Consider the following 18,521-nt stretch of genomic DNA (forward strand, 5'->3'; position numbering starts at 1 on the left):
CTTTTCATTAAATATAATTATGGATAATTTAGAGGTTACTCATGTTTATGGTGCAATTGCTTCTGTTTGCTGATACTGCTTCGCAAAAAAAAAAAAACCACAACAAAACCCAAAACAAAACCTTGCTGCAGAACATTCATGGGCATAAAACAAGGTGCATATCAGCATTGCTTTAGAGCTTTGACACCATTTTCAATGTTAAAAAAAAAAAAAATCCAATGTTAGATATGTTCTTGCCGTTTACTGAATACTGACAGATTTCTTCGCCGGATTTTCAGGGCTTAGACCTTAGATAAATCATGTGTTCTGTTGCCTGAACTGATACTTTATTTATTAACTCTTTTATTCTTTGTCATTTTGCAAACTGAAACACCTCAGCCATAACTAGAGTGATCTCTTGTTTAGCTGAATGCTATATTTTATAGTTAGTTTTGGCTCCAGCAAGAATGATAGTCAGCATTGATGTCAAGGGCATAATGTAATGACTTGTGTGGAGAAAGAAACTGTCAGGTAGCATTTTTCTTACATTTTCTTTACTGTTGTTTATTTGTAAGTGATAATGAAGTTCTTTGCAACAAGGCATGCTCAATGTTTTATTACTGCTGTCAACAGGATTTAACTGCATTTCCACTGTGGCTTTAGCATCTTGGTAAGGATAGCACTGAAACACAAACTAGGTAGAGATTATGGAAAAACACAGACAGTTTTAGTGATGGATGTTGAGGATAGTGTGAAAAATACACAGTTCAGGATGTTCTAATGAGAAACAACATCTTTTGATCATACTTAAGAGGCAGAAAGCCTATTCACAGTAGGTGTAGTCCACTATGTAAGTTGTTGGATACGACAGAGGGAGTAATGTATCTACATTGTCTCTTTCATTACGTTAACATTTTCCTTTTTTATTAATTGGAAAGAGGTTTCAGTTTACGTATGGCTTACGGTTTGATACTTTTTAAAACAGAGCATCACAAGTGAAACAATAGCATATTAGATAACACAACTGGCTATTTTAAAGCTATATGTGAAACTGAAGAGTAGAACTGTTTATGTATGGCTTGGGAGGGGAAAAGATGTAGAAGAACATAGTATTGTGGATGCACGTTCAAGTTCCATTGTAATTACAAACTTATCTATTCTTGATGTGAAACCATGTTTTCATTTTTATTATAAAATATGTTACAAAAAAAGACATCAGACACATTCAGTGTGTGAAGCATCTGGGCAAGCAAGTCACTTTGAATGGGACAAGTTGTAGTGGACATGTCAAAAGTTTACCTTTTTTTTTTTTTGGTAGACACTATACAAAATTGAAGTGAAAACATCAGTATGGGCTGTTTCTCAAGATCTGTAGTAGAACAAACATGGTCAGCTCTACTTCTATTTCTTCTCCAGTAGAACTGCTTTATCAACAGTAGAGTAAAAATAGCCATTATTACTCACTTCTCTCGGTTTGATATGAATGTGCATTACACAGTAATATCTGTGGAAGGCTTTTTATTAAGTCATTATGGTATGTGGAAGGCATAAAAAGCAATAAATTATGTGCCAAATTTTTCTTTGCATTTAAAAATTTCAAGCTTGTGTTAAGATACTCAAAACATAACTATGTTTGCATTTTCTAACAGGCATATGCTTTATTGAATGTAATTAATTCACATGTAACTTTTGACATTTTCACTCTGCGCAGAGTAAAGCGTAAGGATGGTGCTGCTTGTTGCATATAATGTGTAGAAATATACATTTCAGAGAGATAGCAAAACACACATTTCATATCAACATATTTACAGAGGACATTCAGATTTTACAAGACAGAAAAATCTGTTCCCCAAGACTGTCCTACATAGAAACAATTCATGGTACATCCCCTCCCCTTAAATTCAGGACAATAAAAACTTGAATGCACAAGTAAACACTTCTGAGAAACAACTTATTTCTCTCTCTCTCTCTCTCAACAATAAACATTTAAAAATACTAAGCTTTACAATCTAAGAGAAACAGATTGCTTATGCTTCTTGAAGTCGGAACCATTTTCTTGCTCTGATTTAACAGGAGGGAGTTTATTGATTCTTATTTACAGTTGGTTTTGAGACTTTTTTTTTTTAGTTAACAAATAGCTCCCAATTTTAGTGCTTTGAAGAGTTTGGCTTTGTTCCGACATCCCAGAACATCTGTTTCACTGCACAATCTGTTTCTGTTGTATTCTCTCTTTTCACCTAGAAGGAAATCTCTTTAGTTGACTTTTTATCATTATTATCATCATTATTAAATCAGCCTGATCTCTGACTCAGGCAAGGATTAGAAGTGGAAGTCATACATGTGCAAAATGATCACTATGTACTGAAGTGGTGTGATTAAGTAAAAGCCTGAGACAGCGCAGATGCTTTTGCATAGTAACAGTTTTCTCTTGATCTGGTCTGTGCCCTGGGAGCTGAACTCTTAAGCATCACAGATGTGTGGGTGACTGTGATAAAACAGTTATCATTTTTTTTTTTCTTCTGTTAGCTGTGTTCCAGCTTGTAGCTGGTAAGAAAGCTCTTTCAAAAGTTTCTATGTTATTTGCAGGATTAAGTGTGGTTTTATGTTCAATAGAGGGATTTAAAATGAATGCTATCAACTCCCTCTGCACTATGGATATATACATGTGCTTATTTAGTGGAAAATACTTCATCATAGGAGTATGAAAAAAATGCGTAAAATATACAGGTACGCCCCACTCCACTGAAAAAAAAAAAAAGTCAAAAGTCAAAAGTTTTACAAACAAAGCATGTAGACAGTATTACATTTTTAATTAATTATCATACCAGTCCAGGAAAAGCAAAGAAAATGAACACATCACAAGGAAGAACAGGATCCATACTCTAAATCCAGCATTGTTTTTGATGGCCTGTGAGGAAAAGGTTATCGCCATTACCATCACCAGTAAACATACAGTAGAATTTCAACACGGCAACCCAAGATGACTGTTAGTGGCTCACTCTTCCCTCCCGCAAGAAAGAACAAAATTTGCCATTAATTTCAGGTGAGTAAGTGTCAGATTGGCTATCTCTCTTTAGATTTATCACACTAAATTTCTCATAAAATCTTTAAATTGGCCATTTAAAGAAACCAAACCCAACAAAAAAATTCAAGATCCCACACAGTGGAAATACACTCAAAACATTAAGAACTACATCAAAACTTAAATGCCTAAATGTTAGTTTTAAGTTCCAAAAGGGAAATTCTGTGATTAGAAAAAAATCAGGCCTTCATCATTCTAATAAACATCTTCTGACTTATAATAATAATAAAAATTAAAATAAATAAATAAACCCCCCCACGAACCAAAACCTTACAACTATTTCTGGAGTTTGATTTAGCACTGTCAAACACGTATTTCAGTCTCAGAACAAGCAGAGCAAGAAGCAAGTACTGCAGGTATTTTTTTTTTTATTCTCCTTCCCAAAATTGAGACTGCCATATAGCAGAGGACTGGTTTTTCTCTCTCATTTTTCAGATTTATACATGCAATAGATTTTTTTTTTTTTAATGCAATACAAACATTAATGTGACTGACAAAGGTTTTGTATTTATCACCTTTTTCTACTGTTTCTCACTGTGGTTTAGGAAACTTAGTTCTACCTACAAATGTGAGAAATGAAGCAAAAATAACTTCAGTTCACGCCATGGTTTTGAATACCAACCTCTGTGAACACTGGGATGATCAGCTGATGTCTGTGTACCCTCCCCAAGCACCCCAAAGTGCTTAAGAATCACGATTTAAAGGCATAGTAACTGTATCCTAAATATTAGTAAATCTATTGATTTGATTTAAGTCTAAAAAACCCGAAAGTCTTCCCCACCATGTGCCATACCACCATGCCTGTTGGACAGCTACTGAAAAGAATACTCTAGATATTCTACTGTACTTGAAGAAATGTAGAAATAAGTTCCAAATCAGAAGTCCCTAAGTTACATTTGCTAATGTATGTCTGATGCACTTTCCAGGAGAGCCGAGCAGTAGATAACTCATCCTTGAGTTATGTATTCTGTGTGCTTTCAGAAGGGAGTTAAAAAAAAAAAAAAAGAACCGAGCCATCTACTCAGTGGCCTAATTTAGGAACTCTGTTTTTACTGAAATCTCAAATTCCTGAAATAAAACATAATTTCATTCTAATTAGTAAGACAATGGGATAGATTTGTTTACTAGGAGCATGTGAAATGCATTCAGCATGGTAGAGACTCTTCTGCTAATGCTCAGCATTTAACTCCAGTTTCAACAGTTTCAGCACCATCTTTTATTCTTGGGTCTGCAATTTCTCCCCCTCCCCCCCCCCCCCCTTTTCTTTTTTAAACAAACTTCACAGGTGCTTAAATGCATGCCAGGTGACCTTCATGTTTAAAATATAGGTGAGGCCAAGTAGGTGTCTGCAGACCCATCAGCTGTTCAGATCCCGGGCAGCAAGACACGCAATGCAAACTATTAAGAGCCTTAGCTAACTTGTGCAATTTTTCCAAAATCGTGTCCTGTCACCCCAACACACGCTGCACCTGTACCGTAGGTGAGCTCACACACGCTGTTTAAAGCAACACCTAGGCAAAACTGAGTTTTGCCACAGTTAAGAGAAACGAGTTTAACACACAACTTAGAGACATTACCTCTCTTATGTCTTCGTTGCCTTCTTTGATATTCTCTGTTGCACCCACAACTAACTGATGGATATTGTCAATATCAGTTTCCTATTAAAAAAAATGAAACAGTGGTGAATTGTAGGGAAAAAAACACTTCCAAGGATTTGGAGAACAAGCAGAACTCAAATATAAAATAAAATCTGGTATTATTAACATCTTAGTTTCAATGATGCAAAGGCATAGAGGAAATTAAGTTGTAATTTCTTTACCTGTGATTTTATGAGCCTGAATGGAGACCACCAAGATCAGTAGGAAGTCTCCCATTTATCTAGCATGAAATCTAAGCTGTCTAATTTTTGCCAGCTCTTTTGGAAGAGGTGCCACCATTTACAGAAAAGATGTTAAATAAGACATTTAACAGGACACTAATTCTGAGGCAGAGGGATTATTCTAACACATATGTTGCATTTTCCATTCCCAGTACATACTAATAAGTAAATTTCTCGAGTTTGCATTTGAAAAACAAACAAAAAAATCTTTTCCTTCACATTTGCATCAAAGATTCATTAATCTTATGGTTACATCTTGCATGCAACCAAGACGAAAATAGCCCCAAGAAAGTCCGCAAGCTGTATTTGCTGCTGTAGTATTAAGTTATACTAACCTGTTGCAAGACCTTTTCAGTGAATATCTCTTGTAGTCTGGAGATTTCCACCACTTTTCCTTCAATTTGTCTTGGCAAAGAACAGAAATACTCTTGTTAGAAACTAGGGCAAACATTTCTCGCTCCTGCAGTTTCAGATTCTCCAACCCACTAAGCGGGCTATTCAGAAGGCACGGCTATTTTGTTAGCTGTCCACTGTGCGGCAATAGCCTGTAATTAGTGCTCTGACAATTCCTGGTTGGAAGACAACCGGCCCACAGTGGAGCTCTGGGAAAGGCACCACCCGGAAATTCTCAGATAGCAGCCTTCACTGCAAGGGCTTCACGCTATCCTCCTTCTTCCATGTAATACGACAAAATCGATGGTGGACCCTAAGTACTTAGTTTTGACATATCCTTTTTATATGCGACTATGAAGTGTGGAATTCACCTTGCCTAGTACTAATAATCCAAAAGTAAAGTTCTAGCTTGAGTTAGCCATTCGGGTCTTCTGCACAGCAAGCAGAGAGCAAACGGCAGTGCAGCCCTGCCATAAAGACGGGTCTCTGGGGGGGGGCGGTGATTGCACCTCCCCTACCGCCGTCTGTCTGTGCAGCGGACAGCGCGAGATAAGTGGAAAACCTAATCTTCTAAAACTCAGATAAGGGAGATAGAACGTAAACCTTCCAAATTTAACCAGCACTATTCTGGGTAGTTTGTATGTTGCTCAGAACCATCCCTTACACTGTGGGACAGCACAATGTGTAAACTCGTAGAGTTTGTTTCCTGAGCGCTCCGGTTTCGTCCCTTCTACCACACCACTACAACTGACGCAGCCGGGTGGCCTGCAGCAAATGCACTGCGTGCGGGTGTTGCCTGGGTTATGGGACCGGCACGCGCAGCAATCTGTCAAGTAACAGAAAATTGTACCTGACTTCATCAAAGAGATTATTCATTTCACCAACAAGTCTCTGGTTCTCCTGTTCGAACTAGAAGGGAGGAAGCAAAACACACACATGAGCTCACATGGTTGGACTCGGGGAACTTTCTTCAACCCCCACCCCGATCAACCACCTTCCACCCTTCCTTGCAGTCTATTTACAATATGTCTCAACTAAAAAGATCTTCAAGAATTACTAATACTGGCCTAAATGAACAATATGAATCTGCTTATTTGTAACCAGTCACTGTACCACTTGTCGTTCTCTTCACATTAATGAAACAAACCCCCAAATAACTTGAAGATTTTGCTCAAGTTACTTTGCAGCAAGGAAAAATATAGTGGATGAAATCTCCTTTTTATTATTTTAGAAATTCAAGTGGGGGAAGCTTTCATGCTTGTGCAAGCATGTGATTCTCTTCATGATATCTTTGCACTGTCATTCACATTATTCATGTACTGCCCATGGCATGAAGTTAAGAGCTTTCAGATTTTGCTACAGTATGAAATATCTTGACATCTAGTACTTCATACTTTAGAAATGCATTGGTTTTAGTTATTCCAGCAGACCTCTTCCACTTAAAACTCGTAAGTAAATCAATGAAACATTTAAATATACTTTTAGCACTACATTTTTCAAAATGCAAGCATAAAAAGACGACTTTATACAGGAAAGTAAGCTTTGACTGCTTAGATGTACTTGACTGTCAGATCATTTGGGATTCATTACAGAACAAGTGATCACGCAGCAAGTACGATGACACGATTTGCTGAAACAAAATCTGCACAGCCAAAATACAGCTGAGAAAAGTGTCCCATGTCGTAGTGGAGTTTGTTGGAAGCCACGTCATAAGGACTCTGTTTTAGAGAGAACCCGTTAGGACAAACTGAGCTGGGATTTCCAAGGTGCCCGGACGAGTTCGATCCTGCAGGCTGGCAGCCAGCTACGGCTGGTTAAAAGCACGAGGGGGCCTGCAGCGTGCCGCTCCCTGCCCCACGGCCACCGGGATCCGGGCAGCACGCGCTCGGGGAGCGCTGCGGCCTGCCCCAGCCGAAAGGCTCCTGCCCTCAGGGACAGCAGAGCACCTCGCATCGGAAGGGTCACAAGCTCTGGGGGAATGAGGGGAAGCGTACTCAAGGTATTCTGCCAATTAATTCTACACGGCCGAAGCCTCGGTAACAGCTGGACCTTTGCAGTATGGACACCACTGACAAGATCTTTGCAGCTTTCTCACAGAGCTGGGAAAGACCCGGTTTACGCGGTTATACAGAAACAGCACACAGGATATATACATTTCTACTGAAAACACGACCTGCTACGTGCCTCTGGCAAGCCCGAGTGATACATGCAGCAGCGCAAATACCAGAAGACAGGGTTCAGAACGCAAAGAACTTGACACAGGAGCTGTGCAAGACAGCAAGGCCTGTTCTACTTCAGTTAGTCTCCTTATTTTGAACTAGCCTATGTAACACGCTGGGAGTTTTGCGTAATTCAATCATGTTACAATTTCCTTAGCAGTAAAAGCGCAGCAGTCCTCTCAGCCACCTTGCAAGGTCTTGTTATCCTTTTTAAGACAGAGCAGTGTGATGTCAAAGATGAAAACGCCACAGAGCACCACTGCTTACAGGCCAGACTTGGTTTTCAGTCGGTGCAACAGGAATTGCTCACTATCTGAGCACACGCCCAATGCTTAAGCGTGCAAGAAAAGGAGGTGTTGCCCAGAGAAGATAGTAAGTATTTGAAAATGACTATCATCTTGTGCAAAAAGCAGCAGGAAGGAAGGAGGGGGAAAAAGTCTGAATCTCAGAGAATTATGATAACAATGAGGGTCATGTTACCTCAGTGAAAGGCAAATGGGCATTTTGCTTTTAGAGCAGCGCTACTGAAAATAGCTGAAAATTAAGCACTTAGTATTGCAAAGTAGTTTAAACAACGGTGCAGTTCATCATCAAGATGCAACATGAAAATAAATGGCTGTAATACAACATAGAGTTAACCGGACCACAGTTTCTTTCACAAAGCCAGTCTGTAGGAGTACGTAAATTTAACGTTGTTATGCTGCTATGTTTGGTGATGACCTTTGGCTCACCGCTGTGAACCCCACCCTGCCCCAATCGTGCCACCAGCATCTCTATCCCAGGTCTTGGAAGATCTTCCTTATACAGCTTGTGCAACTCCTCGTGCGCATTGCTTCAGATGCTGATGTTTGCATCCCTTGAAATGATCCAGAATGTTCCAGTTGAAACTTCTGCCACGTCAAGTACTTTCATAATACTAACACAGAGAAGAAATGAAGTGTGTATACTACTTGGGGTGAAGTGAAAAAGATCTAGTGCAGCCACCGAGGAATTTGTCCTGCTCCTCTCTCTCCCCACATACACAGTCCTAAGCAAGTGCTGCTGCTCGTCTGACTTCGCCGTATGACATTTTAGCTCACTAACCACTTTCTCCTCCTGAGTCTTCTGGTAGATCAGTAAACTGAATCCCACCACAGGACCAGACGATAGGGTTGGCTTAAGGGAGAGTAGATAGCAGGAGCCGAGCAAGACTTCTGCACTGCCACAGAGCAACACAGAAAAGCAAGAACACAAGAAGAGGCAAACCACCTTTCATACCCTTCACCTTCCTTCCCTCCTTCTCACACCCCACACCATTGCCACTGTCCCCCACACTTTGTGCTGTAACATTTTTCATCTTGCTTCAGGCCCATCAGGGCCTACAGAGAAACAGTACCTGACTTTCTGCCAATAGCAAATTAAATGTCAACCTGCATGACTTAAGGGGAAAATGGTTAGCGTGTTAAAAATCAGAAATTTGTAGGTTTAATTTGGAAGAAGCAAGTGTGAAATGACAGGTATGTTTAAAGAAGGGTAACAGTGAATCTCACAGAAAAAGGTTTAGTCTTCTGACATAGGTAATTTAAGTCATAAAGAATAATGAAAAGTGATTTTTTTAATTTCTTTTAAAATACAAATTTCTTTTTGTACTGGAGGTTCACTACCTACCCGATTGGCAAGAACAGCTCTCTCTCCTTGGTTAAAGGACTCCAGAGTCCAAGGTCACAGATGAGGAGGAGGGCTGTTGGGCACTGTCACCTTCACTGTGGGGTAGAGGCCTCGGGGAAGGAGCCCAACCCCACGGGTCAAGGGGGAACAAAGGGGAACATATAACACAGCTCCCTCAAGTCCCACTGATTTCCACCCCAAAGATCCAACGGTTTTGTTAAATAAAAAACTGTTAGTGTTGGAATACATTCAAATGTCTTTGTCACTGCTGTCTATAGTGTCTCCTACAGAGCAGAGCATTTATTAAAATATAATTGACTAATAGAGTGATATTTACTTCACGGCGGCGGATGGTTAAAGGTGTTTCAGCAATGAAACAGAGCCACGAGAGTTAGCACTGAGTCAACTGGTTGGTCCTTAAGTGACTAAATGGGGCCAGCAAGCTGTAATTGTTTTTCTGACTTCTGTAAGGGTAAGTATTTCTGCACAAATGCTCAACATCAAAAACTCCCTATTTTGCTGCCTTAGTAAAACTGAGATGATAACTAATTTAGAAGGCAAATTTTCAATAAAGAAACAGTGAATGATTTTAATCCCTTACAAAGAACATAAATCCACATGAGAAAGTATTCTTTAAAAAGTCCCTTTGATATTTAAAACCCTCCACTGGCACGGATTGCCTTTTAAACTGCTAAATGATCTTTGCAATTTGAAATCATGGCTGATGGACTGCTTGGCACAGACAGCAGTAAGATATGCTAAAACAGTCAATTGAACAAAAGGTTAGAGCGCAGAACACATCTCATATATACCAGTGTGTCACAAAGGGATTTACATGATGGGAACATAAACCAAACTCTAGCAATCACTGTAGCTCAATGATTTACGGCTTATTCAAGTAGCCTCTTTTATGACAGCAAAATACTCTGTTACCAAAGCATGGCACAAAATGACAAACTGCTGAAGATATGTCTGAAAAATCTAATGCACAGAAGAAATAATCACAGTTCTTTTTTGTTATCCCATGAGATAAGTCATTATATGTACTGTACCTGAAGTTAGGACAAAACCAAACAAAAAAGATAAAGTCAGGGAAAATTAGGTATTTTCACAACTCAAACAGCAGAGCCAGATTTTTTTCCCACTCAATGCAACCAAAAGACATCTGCTCACAATAACTATAAAAGCCATTAGTATACCTGTACTCCGGGTTATAAACTGAAATTTATTGTGCAAATCATACAATAGCCTGAAACCATTTTGAACAATGTAAAGCGCTCTCCTGTGGGTAAAATACTGACAGAAATTGCTGCTGTAGCAATATGATAGGGCTTTAATTCATTATTTTACCCACAGGAAGGATCATGGAACCATGACTGAGAATTGTTAAGTATGATTTGACACAACACATTCCAATTTAAAACCAACGCAGCAATCTCTACGCTGTAACCTACCCTCTTCTGAGAACTGCTGGATTTTCTGAGTAACTTAAATGCAGTTGGTCCACGCTTCATAAACCAAATGTTCAAAAAGTAGAAATTAACTTCTCTGTAACAGCAAACATAATGCAGAGGAGAAATAATGAACTGTCCTTTCAGTGAATAAATTAACTAAAGCTGTGAGGGTTTGTTATGCCTTTGTAAAGACCCTTTGATTCCCGCGTTAAAAGCACAATGAAGTCATTAAATATTGCCAAGTTAGTATGACGGATTTATGTGTCCAATGAAAAAAGCAGTGCACATTCAAATACTCAAATTATTTCCTAGTTACACCTATATTTACACCTTAGAACCAAATTTACCTGAAAATTAGAATAATGGCTCCAGTGACTTTAAAGTCTGTTAGTAGTGAAATTATATAGTATCCAACTTTCACTAATAAAGGCCAACTCTTAGCTATAAGTTTCCTCAAAAATGCACTGAAAGTGCAGTTTGGCTGTGGAATAGTCACCACATACATCCCTAGCCTTTGTAAATTAGCTAATTATAGCATTTATAAAATGAAAAAAAAAACCCTAAAAAAAAAATCACATTAGGTCCACAGAACAGAGCGATGGCTTGCTCAGCTCTGAGCATCAATATATTAATGGCAACATTTACCTTTGAAACCCTGCTGTACACACATACATATTACAGAAATATGTAACTCTCTGTTTACAGTTTGACAACTCCAATAATATGCAATCCAATATAACAGTAAAAAAAATTACCTGACAAGAAATAACCCTCACTGGGGGGCATTAACTGTAACTAGAAACAATCAGCTTGTTTTCTACTTGACAACTGGTGGAGAAAGAAAAAAAAGTCTCTATTAACACTGCCATGAATGCTGACTCACTTTTAAATCATAGTAAATGTAGACTCCTTCCAAGGCATAATGTGGAAGTAGCTGATGCTTGTGAAGTTTTAGGAGAGGTAGGAAGCAACCCTGTATTTCTTCACAAGAGCACCAGAACCACAGACTCGTAGTCAGTGTGAGAAGCTGAGATACAGACAGCCCTGACTACCGGTGGTCACACTGCCAGCCTGCAGTGAGGTACAACAGGAGAGAAAGCTCTGCGCGAGATCAGAACCACAGCAAGATTCAACAGGAGATTCAGACATCCAGCTCAGAACCAGCATTCTGCAAAACTTAGAATAAATTATAAGCAGAGGAGACTGTTCTAGTGGTAATTTCCCTTCACATGCTTTTTTCAATTCTAGTTTCCTACTACCTGTACTAAAACACAAGTACTCAGAGTACATAAAAATACATTTTAAATGTAAATTCACACATGGAAGAATAAGCTATGGCACAAGAGCAGCAATAATATTTCAGTGTATTAATATACATATAGGACTTCAAAGTATGTTATTTTTGTGTTGGTAGCATTTTGATCTTCTGCTTCTCTAAACAGACTAGTAAATTTGTCTCTCTTTTCCCACAGAGCAGACTGATAAAGCTGAGATCTAAAGTTTCCAGCACAAGTCATTTTTCTAGGCTTAATCATGGCACTGACATCAAGGCATTGTTATATACCATACATTTTCTTGCAAACTATAGGCAGAAGCTAAGAAAAAGGCAATATATATTAGTCCGAGCTAAAAGTTTATTTAATTTGGAGCATCAGTGTTATTTTTATACCCCTTTTCACAGGAAGTACAACTCCTGAAAGCACAACAGAAGTAAACAACCAGTAAAAGTTTAAAAAAAAAAAAATAGAAAAAATTAAAAAAAGCATAGCACAGGAGAGCTCTGAATGGGTAAAGAATAATAATGGATTTTTAAAAAACCTCTGTTGGTTCTCCCCTAGGAAGAGCTGTCCAAATGCCTAACAGGAAGCAGTTTAGGATTGGAGATTTAGGATTCTAGAAATCCTTCAAAGCATTAAACTATGAACACAGATTTTTCTCTTACTTAGGCCTGGAATCATTCCCCCTCACAAGTCAATGAAGAGAACTTATTCCAGGGAAAAATTCAAATCCTTAATCAGCATTTTAAGATGTTTATCTTTGTTCAGTCTCAATAACAGAAATGGAACAAAACTCACAGACTTCAGCAACTCATTGAAGTCGTGAGGTATCTGGGGCCTCACTCTAAGAAGTATAAAAGGGTTTCATGAAAAAGAAATGTGTTTATTCCTAAAGTACCACAGCAAGGGATGTAATATGTTTAAAACTTACAGTGTGGGGCCTACAAAAAGCAATCCAACATTTAGTAGTCAGTTACTATTAAGCCCTATCAGAGTCATCACCTCTGATGCTTGTTTCCTCCTGATCCTCTGGAAGGGGTCTAATAACATTGTGCCTAAACACAGAATAATGAAAATACGTAAAGAATTATCTTTAAAAAGAAAACAGAAAGCAGGAATACGCCTTCAGATTTCAGGCTGGCACTCAAGAACAATATGAGAGTGTCAAGAGCAGCCTCTGAAGAACCTTTTCTCTCTGACAAACTGTACCATAATTATGTGCAACTTACTCATCTCTGACAGGAAGAGTGATGCGTATTGTGTTTGGGAACATCTCTAATCACTGCCCAGGAAGCTTCACATATTCATACTGCAGCTACCCTTTGCCTTAGTAAAGCTCACCATTTTGAAAACTGCACATCTACTGGCTAGTTATGTCAGTTTTTCTTTATGTAAAACAAGGCAATGTCTGCTAATGTAGAGAGGTTTTCTATGAATTTTGAGCCATGTTCAAAAAATTCAAAAATTCCTAAATTTTAGGAATATCAAAAAGTCTAACAGGTTGTCAGCAATCATGCCTATGTCAGAAATTTTGTAGTATATCAGTTCAACTGTAAGCAGAATTGGATCAAACAATACATAAGTGTGCTGATAACAGGGAAATGTAGAAAAGGTAAAATCAGTGAGATTCTGTTGTGACAGAAAACTTGTAGCTATTCCTTCTAGTAAACCAATCTGATTTTGATAATCAAAAAAAAAAAAAAAGGGGGAACAGAATGAAGTATAACTTCATAGTTACTTAAACAGTGTGTTCTAGAAATGGTCGAAGTAAAAAGTGGCCCACACTTTATTCTTTCAAAAGCTTCATAATGCTTTTTCTGATGTTGCCTTGACTTCTATTGTTTCCTGACTAAAAAAGCAATTCATAATTGTAATTTTAAAAACAATTTTAATTTCACTTGTTGAAAAATAGCTGTTGCTAATTTCGTGGCTCCATGTAAGTATTTTGTAGCAATTTTAAGTATTAGCTGTTACCGGAAGAACCAGGAAGCCAGGTACACAAGGTTGTGGCATTATTCTGCATAAAATGAAAGTTGATAATGAATTTGGTTGAATCTGTACTTTCTTAACACATATGAATACAGCAGAAAATATAATAAAATGGATGATAAAACACAAGATATACTTACCATTTGTATTTCTTCAGGTGACAGCTCGTCTTCACCTTTGCCGTCCCCCCATACTCCAAGGTTACTTTGGGCATCAGGCAGATTCCTGTCTGTAAAAGAACCACCAAACACTTGAGACAATGCAGGACACTGAATAGTGAAGTGAAAGTCATTTTTCACACATTTCAGAACCCTGACGAAATTGTTATATTTCATTGGTCATTAACTGAGATTCCCCCTATATTTACAGCACAAAATTACACCAATGACATTTAACTTCTAAACTGGGACAAGTGTCTACACATACGTTTAATTTCATGAACTACGAGGAGTTGCACTAATATACTGACAGTGAAGGATGTAAACCAACTCACAAAGTACTAAGACTTGTTAGGGCACAAAATACTGCAGCATTTGTCTTTTAACAGAAGAAAACACACAATTTTCAAAACGACAGTCTATATGCAAACTATTGTCTTCCAACGAGACTTGACAGAACCACCAGCTCCTCATTCCAAAAAGTAAAAACAGAATCTCAAAAATGAGAAAACTTCACAGGACAAACTCAATTTCCTCACACTGTTCGAACTGCATGTTACTGTGCAAATCCTACCGCACACTGTGCAAGGGGTCTTCTGGCGTATAACAGGAATCAGATCAGATCCCACAAACTAACCCTTACACATCATAGCTGCTTCGTTGATTTCAGCAGTACTTCCCCTTTCATTAAAGCTAATCATCTGCATAAATCTTAGCAGGAGTTGGGCATAAAAGACCTTGAACGGCTATTTCTGGGATATTCCCTTCTGGAAGATTTATTTTTAGGCTTAATTATATACTTCTGATTATAGACGAAGAAGTTAGAATGGGAAAGAAGAGAAACTATGCTACAGGAACCTACTGTTTCTGAAGCTGTTCTAGCATCAGTGTTTAAAATCCTAACGATAAGAACGCACTCTTGAGAAGGCCTCTTCTCCCCCACTGACTGTGACGTTTTTACAAAACCCAAAAGGGAGGTGTGTATCGCCCCACAACGGATCAAACTGAACCTGCTTTGACCTATCAGATGCAGGTTGCAAATAAAAATACAGAACGATTGTAGTTTTTACTTTTCATAGATTTCAGACTTCCTACTTATCCCAGTCAATTTTTTCAGGCATATATAAGTATTTTCATTTGCTTTGTTATAACCTTCTAAACCTAATTTTTTTCAATTGCATAAGCAGCGCTGATGCATCATCATTCAGACACTGACTTCTCTTGGGAAGCCTCTGAAAGGAATAGTCCTTTATAAATATAAACAAATATATGAAAAGGATTATAAGCAGAAATTTTCCCCTTTATTCTTCATTATAATATTTCTGACAACTCTTGAAAAATAAATATTATGAAAGAGTATTGTTGTGTATGTCTCCTTTATGAACGTGTATTTTGCAACAACCAAACCAGGATGTACAATGACAATGCTACAAATGAAGGTTGTGGATAAGGAATATAGTAAATTAAAAAAAAACAAAACAAAAAGCAAAAATAGATCTTTCTTACAAGTAACAAGAAATAAAACCAAGAATATCTTTAAAGACTGTTTAGAAAGCATTCAACTCTATGTTTTCCTTGTAGTACCACCAGTATTTCAAGTCTGTTTCACAGAAACACAGACTTATTTGTTTAGGTAATCAATGTATTTACATTATATCAAAATTATAATGAATTATTTACTGGATTCAAAGAAAAGATAATTAGTTTATGGAGCCAAGCAATAATATATATTCCTATTTTATCCCAGAGGAATCAATTACTTTCAGGCACTGTCAGCACTGTTAAAAAACCAGCACCTGTATCCAATGTGATTGCTAATAAGCAAATATACTTATGGTAAGAGGTAAGTGAGAAACACATATGTCCCCAGGGTTCCTCCTGTCACTGCAGTATGTTTCTGGCTACTGGGAAACTTGTTCTGCAGCTTTCATGGAGCTGACATTGACGCTTTTCTACAATTCATCCAGCAAAAGCCAAACGACATTCCTTTGCAGAAAGAGAAGTAGTTAATGCATGACAGAGATACAAAGTAATGATCAAATCGTCTGAACCCTTTTCCATGCTGAAAAGAAGACAGCTGCTAAGCTTACGGACTAGTTCAAAATCTACTCATTGTTTACATTTATTTCCATAAACTAAATGTCAAATTTGTAATATGCAAATAAATACTGTCAGCATAGAAAAGCAATCTCCAGAGAGACTATTTTCCTACCATGAGGCACGTCCAGTATAATTCTAATGTAAGGTGCTTTGCCTCAAAATAAAAAGTAATCATGTTTTCCTTTGTTTTCTGCCAAAAAAACAGACAAAACCTAAGTTGTGCTTCAGCACGCCAAGTAGGACATTCATTCAGCTGTTCATCATAACATTCAATTTAAAGACAGGACCAGAAGCTGCTCTCAGAAGGGCTATCTCTACACCCCAGATATTTATGCAACGGACCCAGGCACACTGATGATGGCTAATTTGTAAATACAAATGATCACCATTCTCTAAACCACCAACATCCTAAGGATGAAATGGTTTATTTCTAAACATGATAATTTCTCAAATTTCTTAAAAATTTGAAAAGTTACTTGTAAAACAAACAAACAAAAAAAAACAAGTAAAGGCTACAAGATTTAAACTGAGCTTCTTGTTTCCTAGTCATCTCATTCGTGCTATTCCCATGCTTCAACAACTACCTACCAGCAAAGCCAAAGCTGATTTCTATAAACAGCAACAACCAACACTTACACTTGACACGTGAGGAACAGTACAAAACTGTTTCAGACAGATTTATTTTGATATACAAGTTTCATAGTTTTCTCAAAGACTAGTCAGCAATCCCTCATAAGTACTGCATCAGCATCACTTATGTGACAGGACCCCCACTTTCTTATAAAAAATTAAAGCATAAACTAATAAAAGTGAAAACTGGAGCAATCAAAATTAATGTGCAAGAAACAAAGCTTCATTTCTGTTTATTGCAGTGGTTTGCTGTGTCCAAGGCAACCAAAGAACAGCATTTTCCATGGTATGGCACAGATTTTTGGAGCTAAAAAATGGTAACGATGCGATGTGGTGGGAGTGCACACTTTCAGAGATTGTGGAGACATTCAGTAACAAGGAAAGAGCAGAGGGCAATGCAGATGCTACTACGCTGCCGCTTCTCTGCTGGCACTAGCTCACAGCTGCGAAACACTGATAACGTGTTAAGGTGAAACTCATCTATGTGCCTGTGTGCTGCATCACTTAAGACATACTATTAAAACCTAGTAAGCACTAGAAACTACACATAATCAAAACCTTTACTTCTTACAGTAAATTCAGTGTTGGGGAGGTGGGGGGGGGGGAAAGCATACCGATAGGGCTGCAGAAATACAAACTGGTTAGGAAGATAAGCAATGCTGTATCAGAAAATGAAACCACTCGTACGCTGACTGTGAGGTAATTCAGTATTAAGAGTCTTCATCCAGAACTGGAGTACCCACTTCACATGAATCCACCCTTTGCATGGCCCTAAAGTCACCAACCAGAAGAACTTTACTCTGTTGTGGTTTAGCCCCAGCCAGCAGCTAAGCACCACGCAGCAGCTCACTCACTCCCCCTGCCCCGGTGGGATGGGGGAGAGAATCGGAGGAGTAAGAGTGAGAAACACTCCTGGGTTGAGATAAGAACAGTTAAATAATTGAAGTAAAATAGTAGTAGTAGTAATAATAACAAAATAATAAATAATAATAATAATAATGTAATACAAAGCAAGTGATGCACAATGCAATTGCTCACCACTCGCCGACCGATACCCAGCCAGTTCCTGAGCAGCGATCGCTGCCCCCCAGCCAACTCCCCCCAGTTTCTATACTGAGCATGATGCCATATGGTATGGAATAGCCCTTTGGTCAGTTTGGATCAACTATTCTGGCTGTGCCCCCTCCCAGTTTCTTGTGCACCTGGCAGAGCATGGGAAGCTGAAAAGTCCTTGACTAGCATAAGCAGTACTCAGCAACAACTAAAAACATCAGCATGGTATCAACATTCTTCTCCTACTAAATCCAAAACACAGCACTATGCCTGCTGCTAGGAAGAAAACTGACTCTACCCTGCTGAAACCAGGACAACTCTTAATAAAAACCACCAAAAGAAACAATAACTGATTATCAGAATAATACTGTGTCCTGGTTTCTGCTGGAATAGAGTTAATTTTCTTCCTAGTAGCAGGCATAGTGGTGCTTAGTTGCTGGGGGCTAAACCACGACATATGGCCATACAGCGCACTTCTATCTTGATGAAGTAGTATCCTAATGTAATGTCACACTTCATACAGTTTCTGTTTCTCTCAAAAAATAATTTTCGTGCTTTAAATCACAGGGTACCTTGCACCCCCCTAGAAGCACAAGCAGGAGAACTCAAGCCAGGGAAAGCAACTCCAGAACCACAGAAACAAGATTTCTCTTCAGGTATG

At 38.4% G+C, this 18,521-nt stretch overlaps 1 protein-coding gene across 1 annotated transcript in view; it reads right to left on the minus strand.

The window, feature by feature from the left end:
* Positions 1-2,739: 2,739 nt before the first annotated feature.
* The window catches only part of STX18 (syntaxin 18), a 69,482-nt gene continuing 53,700 nt past the window's right edge, over positions 2,740-18,521 (minus strand). The window contains exons 7-11 of the mRNA XM_075709143.1: positions 14,060-14,148; positions 6,184-6,242; positions 5,276-5,345; positions 4,639-4,719; positions 2,740-2,887 (exon numbers count right to left, since the gene is read on the minus strand). Of these exons, the coding sequence (XP_075565258.1) occupies positions 2,792-2,887; positions 4,639-4,719; positions 5,276-5,345; positions 6,184-6,242; positions 14,060-14,148 (395 nt within the window). The 3' untranslated portion in view covers positions 2,740-2,791. The remainder of the gene's footprint in view (positions 2,888-4,638; positions 4,720-5,275; positions 5,346-6,183; positions 6,243-14,059; positions 14,149-18,521) is intronic.

Source organism: Pelecanus crispus, chromosome 4 (assembly GCF_030463565.1).
Source record: "Pelecanus crispus isolate bPelCri1 chromosome 4, bPelCri1.pri, whole genome shotgun sequence".
Classification (NCBI taxonomy): Eukaryota; Metazoa; Chordata; class Aves; order Pelecaniformes; family Pelecanidae; genus Pelecanus; species Pelecanus crispus.